The sequence below is a fragment of the Sabethes cyaneus genome, chromosome 3 (assembly GCF_943734655.1).
Source record: "Sabethes cyaneus chromosome 3, idSabCyanKW18_F2, whole genome shotgun sequence".
Classification (NCBI taxonomy): domain Eukaryota; kingdom Metazoa; phylum Arthropoda; class Insecta; order Diptera; family Culicidae; genus Sabethes; species Sabethes cyaneus.
The window spans coordinates 25,832,686-25,851,874 of record NC_071355.1 but is presented as its reverse complement, the minus strand read 5'-3'; the positions used below and the strand labels follow the sequence as shown (position 1 = coordinate 25,851,874).

At 38.8% G+C, this 19,189-nt stretch overlaps 1 protein-coding gene across 1 annotated transcript in view; it reads left to right on the top strand.

Annotated features, from left to right (window-relative positions):
* The first annotated feature begins 253 nt into the window (after positions 1–253).
* The window catches only part of LOC128741174 (tyrosine-protein phosphatase non-receptor type 9), a 128,552-nt gene continuing 109,616 nt past the window's right edge, over positions 254–19,189 (top strand). Inside the window, exon 1 of the mRNA XM_053836792.1 lies at positions 254–975. Within this exon, the coding sequence (XP_053692767.1) occupies positions 961–975 (15 nt within the window). The 5' untranslated portion in view covers positions 254–960. The remainder of the gene's footprint in view (positions 976–19,189) is intronic.

The following is a 19,189-nucleotide window of genomic DNA, read 5'->3' as shown; positions in this document are numbered from 1 at the left end:
TGTTGCCTTTGCAGCTGTGTTTTGTTTTTCTTTCACACATACGTACGACGAGTACGAACGTTCTTTCGATTGTTTATTTCGTTCTATTCTACAGTTTTGGCCTACGCTTTCTCACTCAAGCTAACGGCTACCATCGTGAATCGCATACCACATTACGCAGCACGGTGGTGTTTGTGCGATATTCGTTAGCTCCGTATGTGCATGCACTCCAGTGTTTTGTTAACCGCTTGCCTGCGTTCGTTGATGTTCGTTTTCGTTGAGTGTGGGGATCAGCAGAGTAAAGTAGTTTCGTTCTTTTTGAAACCTTTTGGAAAGTGAAGCCACGAGATATAAAAGAATTTTATGTAAATGTGTAAGAAAACCATTCCGGAGTAAAATCTATAGCCTGAAAAACGTTGAAACACGTTGCAGAATCTAGAAGTCGTATTCTTCAAGTCCAGTTATTTGCGACGAGGCTAGCATTGATTTGGAAATACGAAGTTTTGTACTGAGAAAACAGTGGCAGTGGCAGTGGCAGAATCCAATGTGAAACGCCAATGCGTAGAGCTCGTTTTTTTGCTTAGCACACTGTTTTGGTTTGTGGCTCGTTGAGTTGAGTGAAGGAATTTATAAACTTTGTTGAATTTCGGTGTGACACTCGACAGTGGTTCGCGTTCGGTAGGCGTGCGCAATTTGTTGTTATTTGTTTTGTGTTGCTGCAAAAAGTGCTGATGTTTACTATTGATTAAAAGCTTCCGTAGTCTTATCAGTTGAGTGCCAGTGTTCAGACGAAAAAGAATTTTTACGCTGAAATCGTGTGTGACCCAAACCGAGGTCAGGTGTCATATATAGTACGTAAGATTAGAGTGTCGAAAAGTTCCTGCAGTCGCTGCGTTCTTGGACGCATTAACGTTTGTATTGTCGGAAAAAATATTCCTATATCTGAGTAATCCACGTCACCGAGGGACCAGCAGCTTCACAATGTCCCAGGAAACGGTAAGCAAAAATTCTCTAGAATTCAAGTTCTTCCACATTCGCCACATCAAGCAAAAACTCTACGCGCAACACAGCACAAACAGCAAAACAAGGGTCAATTCTCCGAAATTGGGATGAAAGCTTCTGGGAAGTGGAAACCGAGCTCTTCATCTATTTGCTGCTGCTGTGTGCCGAAAATTCCCCCCGGGGAGTAGTGTGGTGAATGCCGTCAGCAGGCCTTCTTTATGGTTTAATTTTTTTTCTGTTTTTCAAAAATGCTGATTGAATTAATTTTCGAAGCTCATCATCCATCACCCACAGCAGCTCCGCTGCGCGGCTGCTGCGTCAGACGACTGCTGTCAAAAGTTCATTAACCTTAAGGTGGTGGTTGGTGGGTCGATTATTTTGTGCGATTTTGTTGTTCCACAGACGGATGAGTGCAGTAGTACCCAAGTGCACAGTAACAATGTGTGCCGGGTGCGGCGCTGTTTGGAAGATCTATTGCTATGCCAACGGAGTCGAACCACACAGACAACAGTTGAGCGATAACTTGATTAAGCGGAAATGTTTTGGACTAATTTTCCAATAAACAATCTAGATCCAATGAGTTCCGAGAGTTGGTCGCTCTGTTTTTGATTGCACATTCAAATTTTGATTGATCCCCCTAAAAGTGCAATAAAAAATTTATTTTTCTTCAGTTTCAATATAACTCATTGATGTGTTCTGCAAAGTTTTACAGCATATTATTACAAGAAATTTTGCTGACGGCTCTTCAGCATAGATAGAAAAATCCTATTTCTCATTAATGAAAAATCGTTAAAATTAGTCTATTTTAGCTGTTTTTGTAGTTGTATGAATTTTTCCTGTTTTACAAAGTTGTACAAATAGTAAAAATACACAACATTGCTTAATATAGTATACCTCTATCTTTGCTTGTTTAGGAACTATAGATCTTTTACTATTAAAATATCCTAATTTTGACCCCGAATAACTCGCCAGAAGACATCATTTTGTTCAAAATCTCTCCCCAGAGAATCAGATTAGGTTCAAGCAGGCTGAAAAGCATTATAAACATGTTTAAAAGCACAAAAGTTACGCAAAATTTATAGGCTGAAAAAATCGGGATAAAAAGCTGTTTAAATCGGGGGTAGACAAAATCGGGGATAGACAAAATCGAAAGCTGACAAAATCGGAATATTACTGTACATAGATTTTTCTATGCTTTTTCATCAGGTTAATAATATGTATTACAATTCTAATTGCTTAAACTGCAGAATAGTTAGATTCGCACGACAATCGTAGCTGAGTGACATTTGGGTTATTCCATCTCAAGTGACCAAGAAAATCGGAAAAATTGCAATCGACCGTCAGCGGTTTCAACCAAATCTGGGTTAATTGTTCCCTCCTGCCCTTCAAGTAATTTCCCAAAGTTTTACATAAAGTTTTAACAGCATCCGCTGCTTTCTTTTTTTACAGATTTCAAGTCATTTATCGTGTTCAAATACAGTGGGATTTCGAATTTGGCATGGTTCGATTTTGGCATGCCTCGATTTTGGCAACAAAAGTATCCGTTTTTGGCAACACAAAATATTTTACTTCCAAAAATAAGCTTAAATATCAGCTTATGGGCCAAAGATTCTTGATTCGCTGATTCTAACGAAATAAAACTCAATGGTCGTTTCCGCTTCAATAATTACCGTTTTCAGAATTTGTTTCATCTGACCGTCGTTGTGCTTCTAATGTGGAGCAAATGTCCCATTTGCTGTCTTCATTGAGCGGACCATTCGCTCCCAATCACCGCCCATTTGTGACACCATCATCATCATCAGTAGCAGCAACATAGAGCCGGGGTGGCTCGTCCTGTTTCGGACAGTCGTCTCTATTCAATTCGATCTTGGACCACTCGTCGCCAATTTCCCAGTCATCTCAGAAGTTGCAAATCACTTTCGACCCGGGGCGAGTCATATTGCACGTTGAGCCCCTCTGTTCCTGGCAGGTGGGGTTGTTGAAGCTATTTTCGTCGTACTATCCGACATCTTTACGACATGTGCGGCCCACTTTCGCCAGATGTGCGATGGGAATCTCTCCAAGCAATGCCTGTAGCACATGATTCATACACCCCCGAGTCGGTGTTTTGAGTTTGTACTCCGGCAAATATTGTCCGCAGCACTCTCCGCTCGAACCCGGCAAGAGTGATTATGTCCTCTGTGAGCAGCGTTACAGCTTCCCCAAAAAACTACCGGTCTGATAAAGGTTTTGTACATTATCGGCTTGGTCTTCGACGCATTTATTTTAAGCCCAACCCCCCCTAAACTCCGCTCCGCCGTCGCAAAGTTCCTGGTTATGATATCAAAGTCATCTGCAAAGTTTAGGAATTGGTGGTGAAGATCGTGACTCTCGTTTCGAAGCTCAGTCGTCGGATCGCCCCCTCAAGAGCAATGTTTAATAGCATGCAGGCTACGCCATCACCTTGTCTCTACCCTCACCGTGTCTCAAAGGAACTCGAGAATGTCCTCGAGATTTGCCCGAAATATATCATTCGATTCAATGTAGTTCAGATTAGTCGCTTCAGTTTATCCGGAAAACCGTGTTCGAAGAAGAAAACGAAAACAACCCATCTGTGTCTCAGAACTGGTTTTTCTTTCAGGTCTCGATTGACTGTATCGTATGCTGCTTTGCAATTAATAAAAATGTTATTCGTGGGCACGTTGTACTCCCGACATTTCTGTAAGATCTGTCGGATGGTGAAAATTTGGTCCGTAGTGGGGCGAGCCCCCATGAAGCCCGCCTGAAAATTTCCTACGAAACCTTGTGCTACCGCACTATGGGCCAGCAATTAAAATTTCGGGACAAAAATATTTGCGGTTAAACGGCATGTTTCAGCTCAATGTGGTCTTCGGCGACTTTTTGAATAAAAAATTGATGCATATTTTGAAGGGGTCGTCCAATATTTAAGCGTTACTTAAACAACAATTTAAGTAACAACTTTTTGAGTAAACATTTTTTCCGCTTTTCTGTTTCAAAATATTAAAGATAAACTAATTTCAGGTAATTTTTCTGAAGATATGAAACTTCTACCTTTTACCCATTTTCAGCAATAGACCTTTGTTTATAAACGACCTCTCAAATCACATTTCTTCTTGTAACATGTTTATTTCAACAGACAGCTCAATATGATGCTCTAGAAAATATTTTGCACACAAAAGAGGAATATTTTTGCTGAAGACTGTTTTGCTTAATATGCATTACTTAATAAGATGTAACTGATTTTAGGTTAAAAACCGTCTGATGAAAAATCCGAATATCTTAGCCATCTGCAAGTATCTGCAATTAGTTTGCATACCAATTTGTAGGGAATTGTTGAAGCTATCTGCCCAAATGTGTGTATACCTGGGAATACCATGGCTGGGAATACCTGGGAATATTGAAGATTTTTTTTCATACATTTTATAACTTAATGAATATGCGTCCTAGCGTCAAACAGTCTTCACAGAAAATATGAATTTCAACATACTGAATAACTTTGTAGAACATTTGAGAGCAATAAAATAATCGTGTTCAAAGTTATTGAGTGTAATTGATTTTTGAGCGCTCTTTTTTAATACATCATTATATTTCGCAACCGTTAGATAGTTACTTTATTCAGCAATGTTGCTTATTTTAGTATGTTCTGCAACTTTTGTAGAAAAAAATTTTTTTTTTCAGTTAGGCCATTGCAAATCATATTTAAAGTTTTTGTCACCCCCCCCCCCCCTTGGAAATTGGCTTGAAAAATCGGGGGGCAAAAAAATAATTTGTAGGATATGAGTGAAATATCTTTTTATTAAATCAATTGTCTGTGGGCTCTACAGTCTGAAAAACTCGAAAAATGAGTCTCCGAATTGAATTAACGCTTCTAGCACGAAATAGAAATGGAAATTCGAACAATGGAATTTCCGAAAATCGTCCAAAAAAATGTTCCTTCGTTTTTGTCTTTTTTCGTATTTTTTTTGCATAGAAAATAATAACGTATATATAATAAGCAAGACTAGATTCGGTTTTCACGTTTAAACCTTAAATAAAAATTCTTAAAATCCATGTTTTTTTTGCTCGAATTAAAAATTCACTTTTTTTTTTCGCCCCCCCCTTCAGTGGCCGAACACCGGAAGGACAAAAACTTTATAAAATATTTGTAATGGCCTTATTTAAGAAAACAAAAGTTTATATCACCCTAATAGGTGAATTGATGGTCACCCTAATAGTGCAGGAAGATGCGCTATATTTTATTATTTTACTTCTCCGAAGACACCACCCTTGAAAAAATACAAATTTTTCATCAGACGGCTTTTAACCTAAAAACAGTTAAGGTACACCGGGGCAAGTGGGACCTAAAAAATGCATAGTTTGGGTTTATTCCACTGTGTTTTCTATACCTATGATTATTTCAAAATTCTTTTAGCAGAGAAACTCTTCAGCGGTATCACTTCGAAGGATTAATTACTTAAAAGGCCTATCAATTTACATGAAATGAATCTGGAGGAGAATTTTCAAAATTATGGCGATAGGTCCCACTTGCCCCATTTACCGGGGCAAGTGGGACCTATATTCAAATTTGATTAAAAAGCATAAAATAATAGTAAATTGTGTAAGTTAATATACAGCAATGTTAAAGCATTGCAAGAAGCAATCAAAAACAATATTTGTACGAAGGGTTCATTCAACAATAGCGTAACAAAATCAGATCACAACGGGCAACTTTATAATTTATATGAAACACAGATCGTGAGCAATTACGCTGTAAAGCATTATTGTAAAGAAATGTAGTTGAATATGTCGTTGTATCCAATTCTCGCGGGACGTAATTTAGGATTAGTCATTGTTTAATAGCTCGAAAATACGATTATGATCTGTTTGTTCTACCATGCCCAATTCGGTAGAGCTACTCATAAGAGATAGTTACGTTTTAATAACCACAACACTTCATTGTTTCAATTTCAGTTGCAGATTTACTTAATTATATCAAATTAGACTTTCCAAATTCAATTAACATCGTTTAGGTGTAACCAAAATGTGACCAAACTGTTTGTTCCCTCACAAGCTGTGCATGTGGGCTTCTTTTTTTTGGGGCCCCTAGGTTTAGTCTTTTTCGGTTTTATTTTAAAGCTTTACTGGTATAAATATTATGTAATTGAACTGAAAATGTTCGATAGTTCATCTAAAAAATGTATTAAGACAGGAAGTTTTGTGCTCGTTTTGTGGTCATTTATAAACATGCTATTATGCTGAAAATGGGTAAAAGGTAGAAGTTCGATATCTTCAGAAAAAATACTTGAAATTGGTTTATCTTTAAAATTTGGAAACCAAAAAGGTTAAAAAAAATTTACTCAAAAAGTTATTACTTAAATTGTTGTTAAAGTAACATCTAAATATTGGACGACCCCTTCAAAAGATACATCATTTTTTCATTCAAAAAGTTTCTGAAGACCACATTGAGCTGAGACATGCCGTTTAACCGCAAATATATTTGTCCCGAAATTTTAATTTCTGGCCCATAGTGTACCGGTGACAGTCGGCGTAACAAGTTTTCAGAAAGTACCTTATACGTGGCGTTTACCAGCGTTATGCCGCGATAGTTGCAGCAGCGTAGATAAGAAAAATCACTCCTTTTATCCATTCCTCCGGTAGCTTCTTATCCTCCCAAATGTTGGAAATCACCGAAGACTACAGAACTCAAGACTGGGAATTCTGTCAAATCTCTACGGATGACGGTGGCAACATTTTCTTTGTGTATGTGCCGTCAGTCTAACTTCACTACCACGCCGATATCATTGGATATCGTCGTACATCAACATCACACGCATACATTCTTTCAGATGGTTGCGATCATTAACGCTAAGCAATAGTAACTCTTTTGAGACAAGAGATGGCGTTTGTAGTATCGTCCTTTGCTATGTAGATACGAGCCATCTACTATGCCCAGTCTTGAGTTCTGTAGTCTTTGAAATTGCCAGTGTAGAGCCGTTGCCAACGTTTCTCGGCTATGTTTATAAAGTTCTGTCGGTGGGCGGTCCTTCCTTACCGGTGACTTTGTTAATCTTCAGCAAGGCGATTTCTCGTTTGACTTCTTGGAGATCTTCCATGGACACTCCTAGGTTAACTTCTAGTAGTAATGCTCAGATAATTTTTCCAACCAGTTGTCTTTCTCTCCACTGCTTGTTGGTATTCCCCATAAAACCAATCATTTTGTATTCTTCGGGGCGCTAGACCTCTCCAATGGTCGAGCGTATTCTACCCCAACTGTCCTCGAGATTTGAAGCACCTAACTCCTCGGAAGAAGGTTGTGCCTCATCCAGTATTCGTGCACAGTTCTCGGCAGACTGCGGGTTATCTAGCTGCTTGACGTTCAGCTGAGGAGGACGGCTTTGACGTGTCTGGTATACGGTTGATAGTTTCGAGCGCACATATGCTGCTTCTAGGTGATGGTCAGAGTCAGTATGTGATGTGATGGCCAGAGTGATGTTAGAGAGGAATCGGCCCTCTATAAGAACGTAGTCAATCCGGTACGTTGTTCAGGTGATCTCCAAGTGGCTCTGTGGATATCTTTAAGTAGGAAAAAGGTGTTTTGGATCACCTGACCTCTAGGAACTGCGAAGTTTATAACTCGTTGGCCGTTATTGTTCATATCGGTGTGCAGACTATGGGGTCACATCACCGGTCTATACATTTCTTCCCTACCGACCTGGGCGTTAACGTCCTCGATTACGATCTTGCTGTCCCGTAACGAGCAGTTACTGTACGTTACCTCCAACCTCGCGTAGAATGCTTTCTTTTCGTCGTCGTCATTCTGTTCATAGGACAGGTAACAAAATTCAGCAACAAACAACACACAAATTCGGTAACAAATTCGGTTCCATTTTATTTAGCTACGAAGCTGACAAATAAAAGGTTCGACCCGACAATAGCGTTGGTTCAGCGATCTCATTGAACAAGCACATCAACCACATATTGCTTGAAGTGTTCTGCAGTTATAAATCTATTTGACATCGTGTGCGTGCATCGCAGTAGGGCTGCTATTCTTAACCTTAACCTTGATATTAATAACCCATTAAGTGGCTAAGGCTAAGGTCTGTGTTCGCATTATCTAGTCATTCACCAAGCCCATTTGTGGCACACCGAGTAAAATAAATGACGTGCGAACTACGGGGTTCGAAGTGAAATACTAATTATGGTCCTCAAAGGCATAGTTTAGTTGCCCCGTTGTTCGATAGCGGATCCATAAGCGGCATAATAGACATTTAACCTTTAAATATTAAACATTAAAACAAAATTAGTTCAATACAACCAAATTTTGATTTTACGTCGACATTACACACTGAAAGAAAAAATACTTGGGGAAGAGCTTGATATGGAAATTGAAAAATCAAATGAATTGTGTAGAGAATGATAGAATTAGAAGAGCGTAACAAAACTTAATATTAGACTACAGAATAGCTGACGGCTATCTGTTAGACAAGGTCCTCATACCAGTTTGATTCTCAAAGGATCGTGCTTACCACTGGTCGAGATCACGGAAAAAATGTGTTTCGCAAACTAATGAGCGAACCTATCGAGTGATCAGGAAACCTCTCTTGACTAACCTTGGTCACGTATGAACAACAACAACAATGTTTTTCATAAATTGAGGGTTCGCCTCCACTTTTGCTTGCATAATCTTGCAAAACTTAAGCCGCTTAGGTTTATTCGCTGGCAGCGGCTCTTGATCCTGTAGTTTGGAAAGGATGCATTTTACCAGGTTCAGCACGTTCCATACCTCCATGGTGACAAGGGATTGTGCCGTAATTTGCCTTGTGCTTGTCTTGAAATCATTTCCCACGATCCGCAAAATTTTATGGTCAATCGCTGACGCCACTTCCTGATGAGGCGGAGGCTTCCCTCGAAATCTCGTTGAAAACAACGTTCCTTCTCGGAAGCTACGATGGGTTGTCATAGACGTCTCTGAATTAAAATCATTGTGCAACAACAATGAACACTTCTGGATATGTGTTCACTTACTTGCATTAGGTAGCCGACGATCAGAAAATCTACAACCATACTCCTGCTGGTTGCTACACAATTAGCGAAGCCAAAACAAAGATGAATCTCCGCGAGTCCTTCCGTAGAATACATTTTTATACTGCAATCGTTTTCAGAAACTTCCCGTAGAGACCCGAGAAATCAGTTTCGAAACTGCATTCCATATGCGTCTACACGTGACCGTTGCACGCGTTGATCTGGTATGCTATGCGTGATGTATGAGTTCAAGCAGTTTTCAGATACTAATTCAACACCCAAAACCATATGTTTAAAATGAGATTGCATCGAAACTAAAGAAGATAGACGTTTCACGCCAAAAAACGAATTGTAGAACGGTACTCGAGCTTTAAATTGGTAAAAAAGTTTTATCAGTTTTATCACACATTTTTAGGAGAAATTCGAGAAACACTTAATTTTAAACTTTTTGCTTCTAAAAAGTTACTGAATCTCTTGAAGTAGGAGGCTTAAAAGCAATTTTCAGTACAAAATTTTCTCAGCTTCCGAATGAAAGTAACCGCATTGTGCTAGCTAGCTTTGGTCATTTGCGTAGAAGGATTTTTTTTTGTTACATGTGATCCTCCATCACCCCCTGAAATTACTGCACTAAGCTACCTATCACCCTGTATAAAGGTTTAGTAAGCGGCTATTGCGATGAATTGCTTATTGGGTGTGTACGCTCCATGCGACGTATCGAGGTCTTTGCTGAAGCTGATATATAAGCTCATTGAATAAATATTTTTAACGATAATAAGACATATGAAGATGGTTTTTTCCAATAAAAATTCTTAAACGAACCAATTGTTTTAGGTTACTTATTATGTTCACGATATGATCTGTTCTGCTTCTTTTATATGATTAAGACGGATCGAAGTTTGTATAATTTTAAAACTTTTTTACTACACTTCAATTAACAAATTTTCCGCTAATAATATACCCAATGCTCATAGACGAAGTTTGTTCCAGATTCCTGAGAGAGAAAAATATTTTATTTTTTTATCGATTTATCATCTGCAAACTCTATAATGATACGAACTGGTTAAATAGATTGTTCATTTTTATTTCCCATAAACACACAAATGAATCATTAGTTGTTGAAAGGTTAAACCTTTTATGAGAATATTCTCAACGACCAGTTGATTAAAATAATTAATATTTTACAGCACGTTATTATAAAATAAATACAACTTCGATTTAACATTTGTTGCAGATTTTCAATTCAAATTCAGCTCCTTTGGCTTGTGTTGGCCTACAGCAATCAGTTAGTCGATAAATAAATTAAATCAGCGTGTTGGCTGTCTGTCTGTCCGTACGAAATTGGCCGTCGGTTGTTTGCACGTTGTTTGATTGTCGCCCGCGGTTGTTTATTTTTTTTTCTCGCTCATTTTTTTCAGTCATTAATTTAAGCTACACGCCATACACGCTTAGAACATCTATCGCATCAGATTAATTGCTTCAGATAATTGCCTTCATTCGGTAGCTACATCTATAGGTTTACAGCGATAATCGTCATTCGAATTAATTTCAGGTAAAATCATAATACAAATGAAGAATTCTCAGAACACAGCTTGTTATCTTGTTTTAGCTTGAATATCTTGGTTAGCGTTTTATACTCTGTTTAGACTGATTAGAGAGTGTAAACAAATGTTTTAGCATGTTACGCAGTGTCATCTTTCCCGGAAAAAAGTTCAGAAAAAAACGATCACATAAAAGTTAATTTCCGCAATTTTGTTTCATAATTGACTAAACTTCGAAAGATATTACCCAATAAGGTTTTGTTGACGTTTGCAAATGAGGCAATAATATTGTCTCATCATCAGTTCAGTTAGTCATCGCATGTTTCGAAACATGTACGTACGTATCTGCCGTACAGTACAGGGACAAATTAGTCATCTATTTTGTTCGAATTCGAGTTCGAGTTGCACAAGGCAGCCTTTCTCCAATTCACACCACCATCGGTGGCTGTCCAGACGGATCAAACACCGATAAACACCCGAGTGGTGTTTCAAGGTTTACGATCTCAGCTCGCTTCTACGTGAACAACGGTGATGATGGAAATCGCATCTTCTGATGGATAAACTCGGCCCGCTTCGGTTGCGCCTGGCTGCTGCATGCATCGAACGCTGAGTGCGCTGACAGACGACTACAATCAAGCGCACACTTCGTGTACCTACCGGAGATTGCTGCACAGTACCTTAACGTCATCGCAATTCACCGGTGTGTTAGGTACTGGTGTGCGAGTTCGATGCATTCATGGGTACCTACATTATTCTGCTGCTGCTGCTGAACGAACGATTGTTCCAGTGAAAACAAGCCACGATTGACTACCATTCATTCCTTGAACGGTTAATCACACTGCTTCAGCACATGATCGTGTGGATAAAAGTGTGCCGAGATGAAAATAGGGTTGGCTGCTTGGTCAGACCGTGCGGGGTGCGTTTAGTGGTGCTTATTTTCTTTTTTGTTGTTTCAGCTGTGAATTCCTATTTTTGCCTGGAATCACATATGATTACGGTCTATTTGTAAATTGTTTTGTATGAAAACATCTTTTTAAACCATATTTTGTTTATGTTTTGTATTTAAAACAGGTTTAAAAGTTAATGTTTTACGTTGATTATGCCGTTGCAGAGAAGCATTGGTGTGTTTTGTCTCATCAAACGGCAGCCAGTCAGACAGCCATAACTATAAGCTGCGAAAGTCATGTATTTCCTCAGCGAGAAATCATATCATTTCGATTAATCTTAAACATACAATAGGTTTGAACCATTCACGCGATAAGAATAAAAAATATTGTTCCGTCAACACTTGTTTCAATAAGTTATGCAAAAAGTGTAAAACATTATTTGCACCGGCTTAAATTACATATTGTACTGATTTCCATTAATTTTTTTACATTGATTTCTATAATTCAGTGTTAAAATTTAACTTTGCTAGTATCTTCAAAACGACGTCTTAAAATAAGTTTTTAGAGTCTTTTCTCAGAAGTCACCAGCTGTATACAAGAGGTTTCCTACAAGGGCTTTCCAATAAAAGCAAGTTTCTTCGTTGCTCGTAAAAATTGTCTCAGAAAATTTTCAAAAAGTTATTGAGAATTAAATTTTTGTTACACAAAATATATTATACACATTGATTTTATTTGTTCAGAGAAAACTTTTTTTATTGGTCATGTTTCAAAGATTTGGATATAATCTGTTTGACAAAAGTATGCTTTTTAACAAACGATGAAAAAAGCTTTTTCTTTTAAGAAGAATTTATAGCAGAAAAATACGTCAAACTTAAACTGTAAAGACCTGATCTATCCGCCCAGTTAGTTACGAGGTACGATGCTGACCTAACAAGCCAATCATCGTATGTTTGAATCTCGGCTGGGTGGTGCTGATAGGATTTCGGTGCTGGGCGGTGTAGGAATACTCATGATTAAATTTTATGCGCATATGCTGCACAACTACGGAAACTGCTGAAAATTTGTTATATATTCTATCGACTATTTTACTATGGTCGCTGTGAATCAATTGACAGTAAAACTTTACCTTTTCTGCTCACGGCTATATATTTTCAAGCTCATAAAGCTGTCTAGGTGATTTAGTTTTTTTATGCAGCAAGTTTTATGCTTTAAAGCTTTGTCGAACAAAGCGAAAAGCTTCATTCGATTATGACGGTTGCCGTCAAATTGCGAAAAGTATTGCTGTTTTCAGTAGAACATAAAACACCTACCTTAGCTTATGGCCTGACTCTTCCAGAGGTTATAAAAACCGCGGCCTCGTGTTCGAAAGATAGTTTTGTAGTGGTCATCAGAATGTTCTTGTGAAAAAAGAAATTTTTTTCTGCATTTTTAGGCTTGAAATTTTATAGAGCACAGAAAAATGTACGGGGCTGCACAGTGGGGCGACTCCATACAAATGCTGGCCAGGCAAAAAAATCTCTTTAAATCAAGGATAATATGTGGTTCTTAAGTAATTTTGGGGTGCTGAGTCCGAATTTCAGGTTTATTTTGCATTAGAATGTATATTTTTTGTGTTAGGGAGAATTTTCAACTATTTTTCAAGTATTTTTTAAGTATAATGACGTATAAGAAATGAGGGTCATTTGGAAAACTATTGCAGATGGATTTTTATATGATAAAACATTATATAAAACAATACAAAGCAAGTATGTGCTTTAATAATCAACACAAAATCCATATAAGTTAATATTAATCAAAAAATCAAAACTTTTCCCCTTATTTGTTTTCTTAATCTTCTTTATCTTTATCTTCTTTTTCTTCTTCTTCTTCTTTTTCTTCTTCTTCTTCTTCTGCTTCTTCTTCTCCTTCTGCAGAATCACTTGTTTCACGTTTCGTCTTCAATAGTAATATAGCGTTCTCAGAAAGATTTTTCTAATTACATTTTTTCGTTTCGAAGAAGCTATAAGCTTTATCCGGAGAAATAAGAAGACAAATAATTCTATCACGATTTGTATTTTCACACTCATTTTTGCATGTAAAATATTGTCTTGTATTTTTATCACTATTTTTAGCATAAGGCAATAACCATATTTTCGTGAGGGTCAATACCGGTGTAGTGGCTGGCATTCACGCCTCTCACACCGAGGACCGTGGTTCAATTCCTAACCCCGCAGAAGTCACGAATGACCCGAGTTGTTAAAGTGACTATAATTAAACAAAAAAAACTTATTTTTGTGCTTCTTCTGTCATTCGTCCTATCAGCAATATAGTTGTCTAGATTCATTTATGACCGCGAATTTAAATTCTTTGCATTGCAGTGGGCGTATTATATGAGGACTATACTCTGACATAAAGGTTTTTGGTATACAAACAATAAGTTTCGAATTTTTCTGAAATAATGTGTTCAAGAACTTGCTGTAAGAAAATTTCTCAACCTTTTAATTAATGTCATATCTATACCCGTGATTTTAGAACTAATACCAGGATTGGCACAAGATCTTCGAGCTGTATTTCCGTCATTACTATCGCTGTATCCTTCAGATTTCCTCCAACCTCTAAAATCTAGTCAATATGCAATACGGATCATACATTCGAAGCAGCTTATCCAGTCATGTAAAGGAGATATCCCATAATTAAGATATCCTACGTTTACTTTGAGTGCATTTTATCTATATTGTTGAATTCTGATATAGTAGCCTTACAAGCGTAACATCTGTGCTCTGCGCTACTCTGCGCTAAACGAGACTATATCCATTTGAAAGCTCATATTTTACGCTAACTTTTACCGGTAGTGTCAATAGTGGCGAACCTTGGCTTCAAAACTTTTAAGTGTGTTTTACGCGAAAATATGGCACTTTTTTAATGAAAACTAAAATTGTGGCATACTATGATAAAATTACTGCATACTCAATTAATGGGCTTTATTCAGCACTATTTTATGAAGAACTTTTCCTTAGACACCGTTGAAATCCGAGCTACCATTAGACCTCTAGCATGTTTTGAAATGTTGGGTTATTTTTCAAAAAAACGCTAAAACATGCTGAGATAGCATACTTTCAAGATTCATAGAAAATTCAAATTTTGTCATATTGATCTAAAATTTTGGATTTGAACACTTCAATAGTATAGAATCACAGGAAAAATACAACGGAGAGTCGAAATGAACTTTCATTTTTTGGCTGCTGGCCAGCGATTCCCCACTGTGGGCTGGTTGTACGTTCCTCGTCGGCGTCGTCATGCTGTTTTAAGATCCATTCAACTCGATCTTGGATTACTCGTCGCCCATTTTCCAGGCGTCTCTAAAGTCGCAGCTTTTTACTAAAACAAAATGTCGCTTTCGACCTGCACGAGCCGTCTCGCACGTTCAGTCTTTCAGTACCGGTGCTGGTGGGGTTTTCGTATAGATCCGTTTTCGTTACGACGTGTCCGGTTCACTGTAGTTTACTGACTTTCGACAAATGTACGTTGGTAATCTACCCAAGCAGTGTCTGTTCGCTTGATTACCGCACTTCCGCTACTCTTCGCTTTCAGCTTGTACTCCGCCAAATATCGTCTGTAAAGGCGCGTAAGTCCTCCGTGAGCATTGTCTCTCGATCTGATTAGGGGTTTGTACATTGTCAGGTTCGTGCGGTGGTTTATGGCTCTTAATGGCAGCATTTTGCGAAGGATAAAGTACACGGATTAACCAAAAAGATTCGCACAGAGTTTCTAGGATTCCTTGCATTGGAATTGTGTGAAGAAATTCCGTAGAGGTTTCGCACTGTATTCCTTGCTTAGAAAGCCAGGATTCTTATATCAGAATCCAAGAGTAGAATCTTCGGGTTACCTCGGGTAATCGGGTATAACTCGTTAAAGGAACTCCTTATTTATATCGTTGTCCCCGGGTACCAACGATTCCACATACATAAACTCAACTAGGACTACTGATTCGTCACCGTCAACGATTACCATTAGGCGTGGTACACTAATTACTTAGCTTGCTTAGCTTAGCTTAAACTGATTGCACATATCAATGGTTGCACTCAGTGATTGACCAGAACCAGTGAAATTGCACAATGAATCAAATGAATGTGGTTGGGATTTACCGATCATTCTCATTGTGCAAAATTCAGTGATTCGACATAGTAATGATCAATAACTGCGCCGGCCACGTCCTTGCAATCAGGTGGGAACGGGGAAGGAATGTTAGTGTAATCTTTGCTGTTCTAGGGATAGGCGTGGTACACTAATTACGTAACGCAAAAATTATAGTTTTTTGACCCCCTCCCTCCCCTATGTAACAATAAGTAACGCTTGACATAGCCCCCCTTTAAATTACGTAACGTTAACTGAACCTCTCCCTCTATCACTGAATAAAAATCTCACAATGCATACTCAAGAAACACATCGATTCTACATTCCTATCAAAACCACTTTGATCTGCATGTCAATTCTGAATTCTGATTAAACTGTATGATTTAACTTTAACACAACCAGGTCTGAGTTCAGAACAGGAATTTTGATTAGAATGAATTTGATCAAGTGAATGAATTAAATCATAGTTTTACAGTTGAAACAGCAATTAGCCATCACCCCATGTTGCATATTGGGCCAAATGGTCCTCAGCTCCTCAGATTTGTTTAGCAAAAAATTATTCCGTATAGTAGATTTTCGGTTTTTCAGTCAGTTTTATATCGAAAACGGCTTTTTTATACTGCCTGACGTTTCGGCCGTTGGTTTTGGCCTTTTTCAAAAGAAATATTGTGACGTTTTCTTGTCTAGTTGTTGAATAGCAACGGACGGAAGTTTGAATTTTATCGGCTTCAAAACGTCGGGCAGTATAAAAAAGCCGTTTTCGATATAAAACTGACTGAAATCCACAATACTATATATCTCAGTCAATATCAATAACATAATTCCGTATTTTTTCAATTTGATCAATTTGTTTTATAACTCTTCTCAAGACTCCCCCACCCTCTACGTAACAAAAAGTAACGCAAGCTTGACCTCCCCCCTCCCCTCTATGCGTTACGTAATTTGTGCACGAAGCCTTACCGTTCGCGAAAAAGACACGTTCGTCTCATTTGAGCTTCCGCATTCATGTATTTGGTCTTTGACACGTTTATTTTCAGCCAAATCCTCCTAGCCTCCGCTATCAGTCTAGCGCAGATAGCCTTCGTCGTGGATTATGCAGGATAAATTGTCAGTAGCACCCTCGTCGCGTCTTTAAGAGACTCGATTATGTGGACTTTAGCAGCCTCTTCCACCTGAGATTCGAACATACAACGTACCCCAAAGTCAACTGGAAGACCAAAGTTGTAATATTTGTCTTCTATTATTTCAATTTGATTTTTTGTCAGATGAAGAACACTTCATTTCAAGCAAAATAACCTTTAACTGAAAATAATTCCTCATTTCCTGATATAACTTCTTCTTAACTAAACGATTAGGCTATGTGAAATTTTTTCTTGTTAAGACTCCCATCCACCTCCACGCCCGTGATTAGAAGTAATGATGAGCACACAACTTCCTTGTTCTATCCTTCTCTACCCCGGAGTCTACGCTCTCTTTCTAGTTCTCTGCTGAAAATAGTTTTAGCTACTGAATTATTGGGCATTCTGGTCACGTACCCAGCCTACCGTAGCCTGCCACATTGTACTACCATTACTTTGTATATTTGATACTGCTCATAGTTCATGCACCTGCTCCACATTCCATTTTCCATTTCATCACCAAGTATTGACAGTAGAGTTTTACGCTCAAAAACCTCAAGTACTTGTCGACTATCTGCCTCTAGCGTCCATGATCCCTATCCAAAAGGGCCACCAAGAGAATCACCGTTCCCTCCGTAAATTGTGAAAACTACCGTTATAAAAACTTATTCGATGAATATTTCAGCAGCAGTGCGAAAACTAGCACAGGGTCGAAAAATTAGATTCCTTACTCTAGTTACATAAAAATCGAACAAAAAGCAATGGAGATGGAGCCAAAAGTGTAACTGCAAGTATCTTTATTTTTAATGTCGATGACGTAAAGGTATAACAAACGCAGTTGAATCATTTTAGTGCGCAGACCTCCCACGTTTTGATAGTATATCTTTAGAATCTTTGGATTGGAAGGATTCTCTCTCTCTCCCTCTCTCTCTCTCCCTCTCTCTCTCCCTCTCTCTCTCTCTCTCTCTCTCTCTCTTTCTCTCTCTCTCCCATTTATTCCCATAGAACAATATTGTAACTGTTAATATTCGGCAGGGCAGTCTTCGGAGAAATTTATCAAGACTGAAGTTTGATGTTTTCCCAACGTTTCGACACTTTGTTGGTGTCTTTTTCAAGGGGTACTGTGGTAAAATACATTTATAATGTTTTTTAAGTTGCTTACATAAATTTCAATTAGCTTACATATCATTTAGTCTTTTGTTCTGTTCTTAGGATTGTACATATTACGATCATGGAGGGTAGTAGTTGGTACATGAGCTGGAACCGAAGGGAAATATTTATTTTAAAAGTGCACTGTATTTTAGATATTGCCCTGTTTCTCTTACTTTGAATATTTAAAGTACCCCTTGAAAAAGACACCAACAAAGCGTCGAAACGTTGGGAAACCATCAAACTTCAGTCTTGATAAATTTCTCCGAAGAGTGCCCTGCCGAATATTAACAGTTACAATTGAATCCAGTCGATAAAAAACACAACATAGAGCAATATTTCTTTTACGGTGTTACGTGGTTGCTTTGGTCTGCCTGCCAAAAGTGTTAATTTTTACATCTCTCCTTATATTCCGGAATACCACAGAACATATGCTTTCAAGACAAGTGACATGTCGTAAGTTTATTCGAATCACATAGAGCGCTTCGTCAAGGTGATGATCTCTCATGCCTGCTGTTCAACGTAGCGCTACAAGGTGTTATGAACCGAGCAGATGTCAACACGCGGGGTACCATCCTCAACAAATCTAGTCAATTAGTCTGCTTTGCTGATGGACATGGATATTATTAGCAGAACATCTGTGGCGGTGGCTGAACAGTACACCAGACCAAAGCGCGAAGCAGAAAGGATTGGGTTAAAGTACATGCTGGTCAGCGGAACCGAGGCCGAATGACACCACTTGGGCAGTAGTATATTGATCGACGGCGATGAATTTGAGGTAGTCGACGAATTTGTCTACCTTGGCTCACTGGTAACGGCGGACAATACCAGTCGTGAGGTTCGGAGGTGTATTATCAGCGGAAGTCGTGCTTACCTAGCAATTGCGGTCGAGCAAACTAAGTCCCCGTACAAGGTGCACCCTTGTGCACCGGTTGTTCTCTACGGGCATGAAACATGGACAATGCTCGAGGAGGATCTGCGAGTGCTAGGAGTTTTCGAACGACGAGTGCTAAGAACGATCTTCGGTGGCATACAGGAGAACGGAGTATGGAGGCGGAGGATGAACCATGAACTCGCACAGCTCTATGGCGAACCCAGTATCCAAAAGGTGGCTAAAGCTGGAGGGATACGATGGGCAGGGCATGTTGCAAGAATGCCGGATAACTACCCTGCAAAGATGGTGTTCGCGTCAAATCCGGTAGGAACAAGACGATCAGGAGCGCAGCGAGCAAGATGGTTAGACCAGGTGACGCGAGATCTGGCGAGTAGTCGGTGTCCGAGGAATTGGAGAGCAGTAGCCCTCAACCGAGTTACATGGAGAAACTTTGTTTAGGCGACAACCTGTTTGTTAGTCTTTGGCGTTTGGGGCAGTCTCTAGTCTCTAGTGCTCAGATTATCGGCT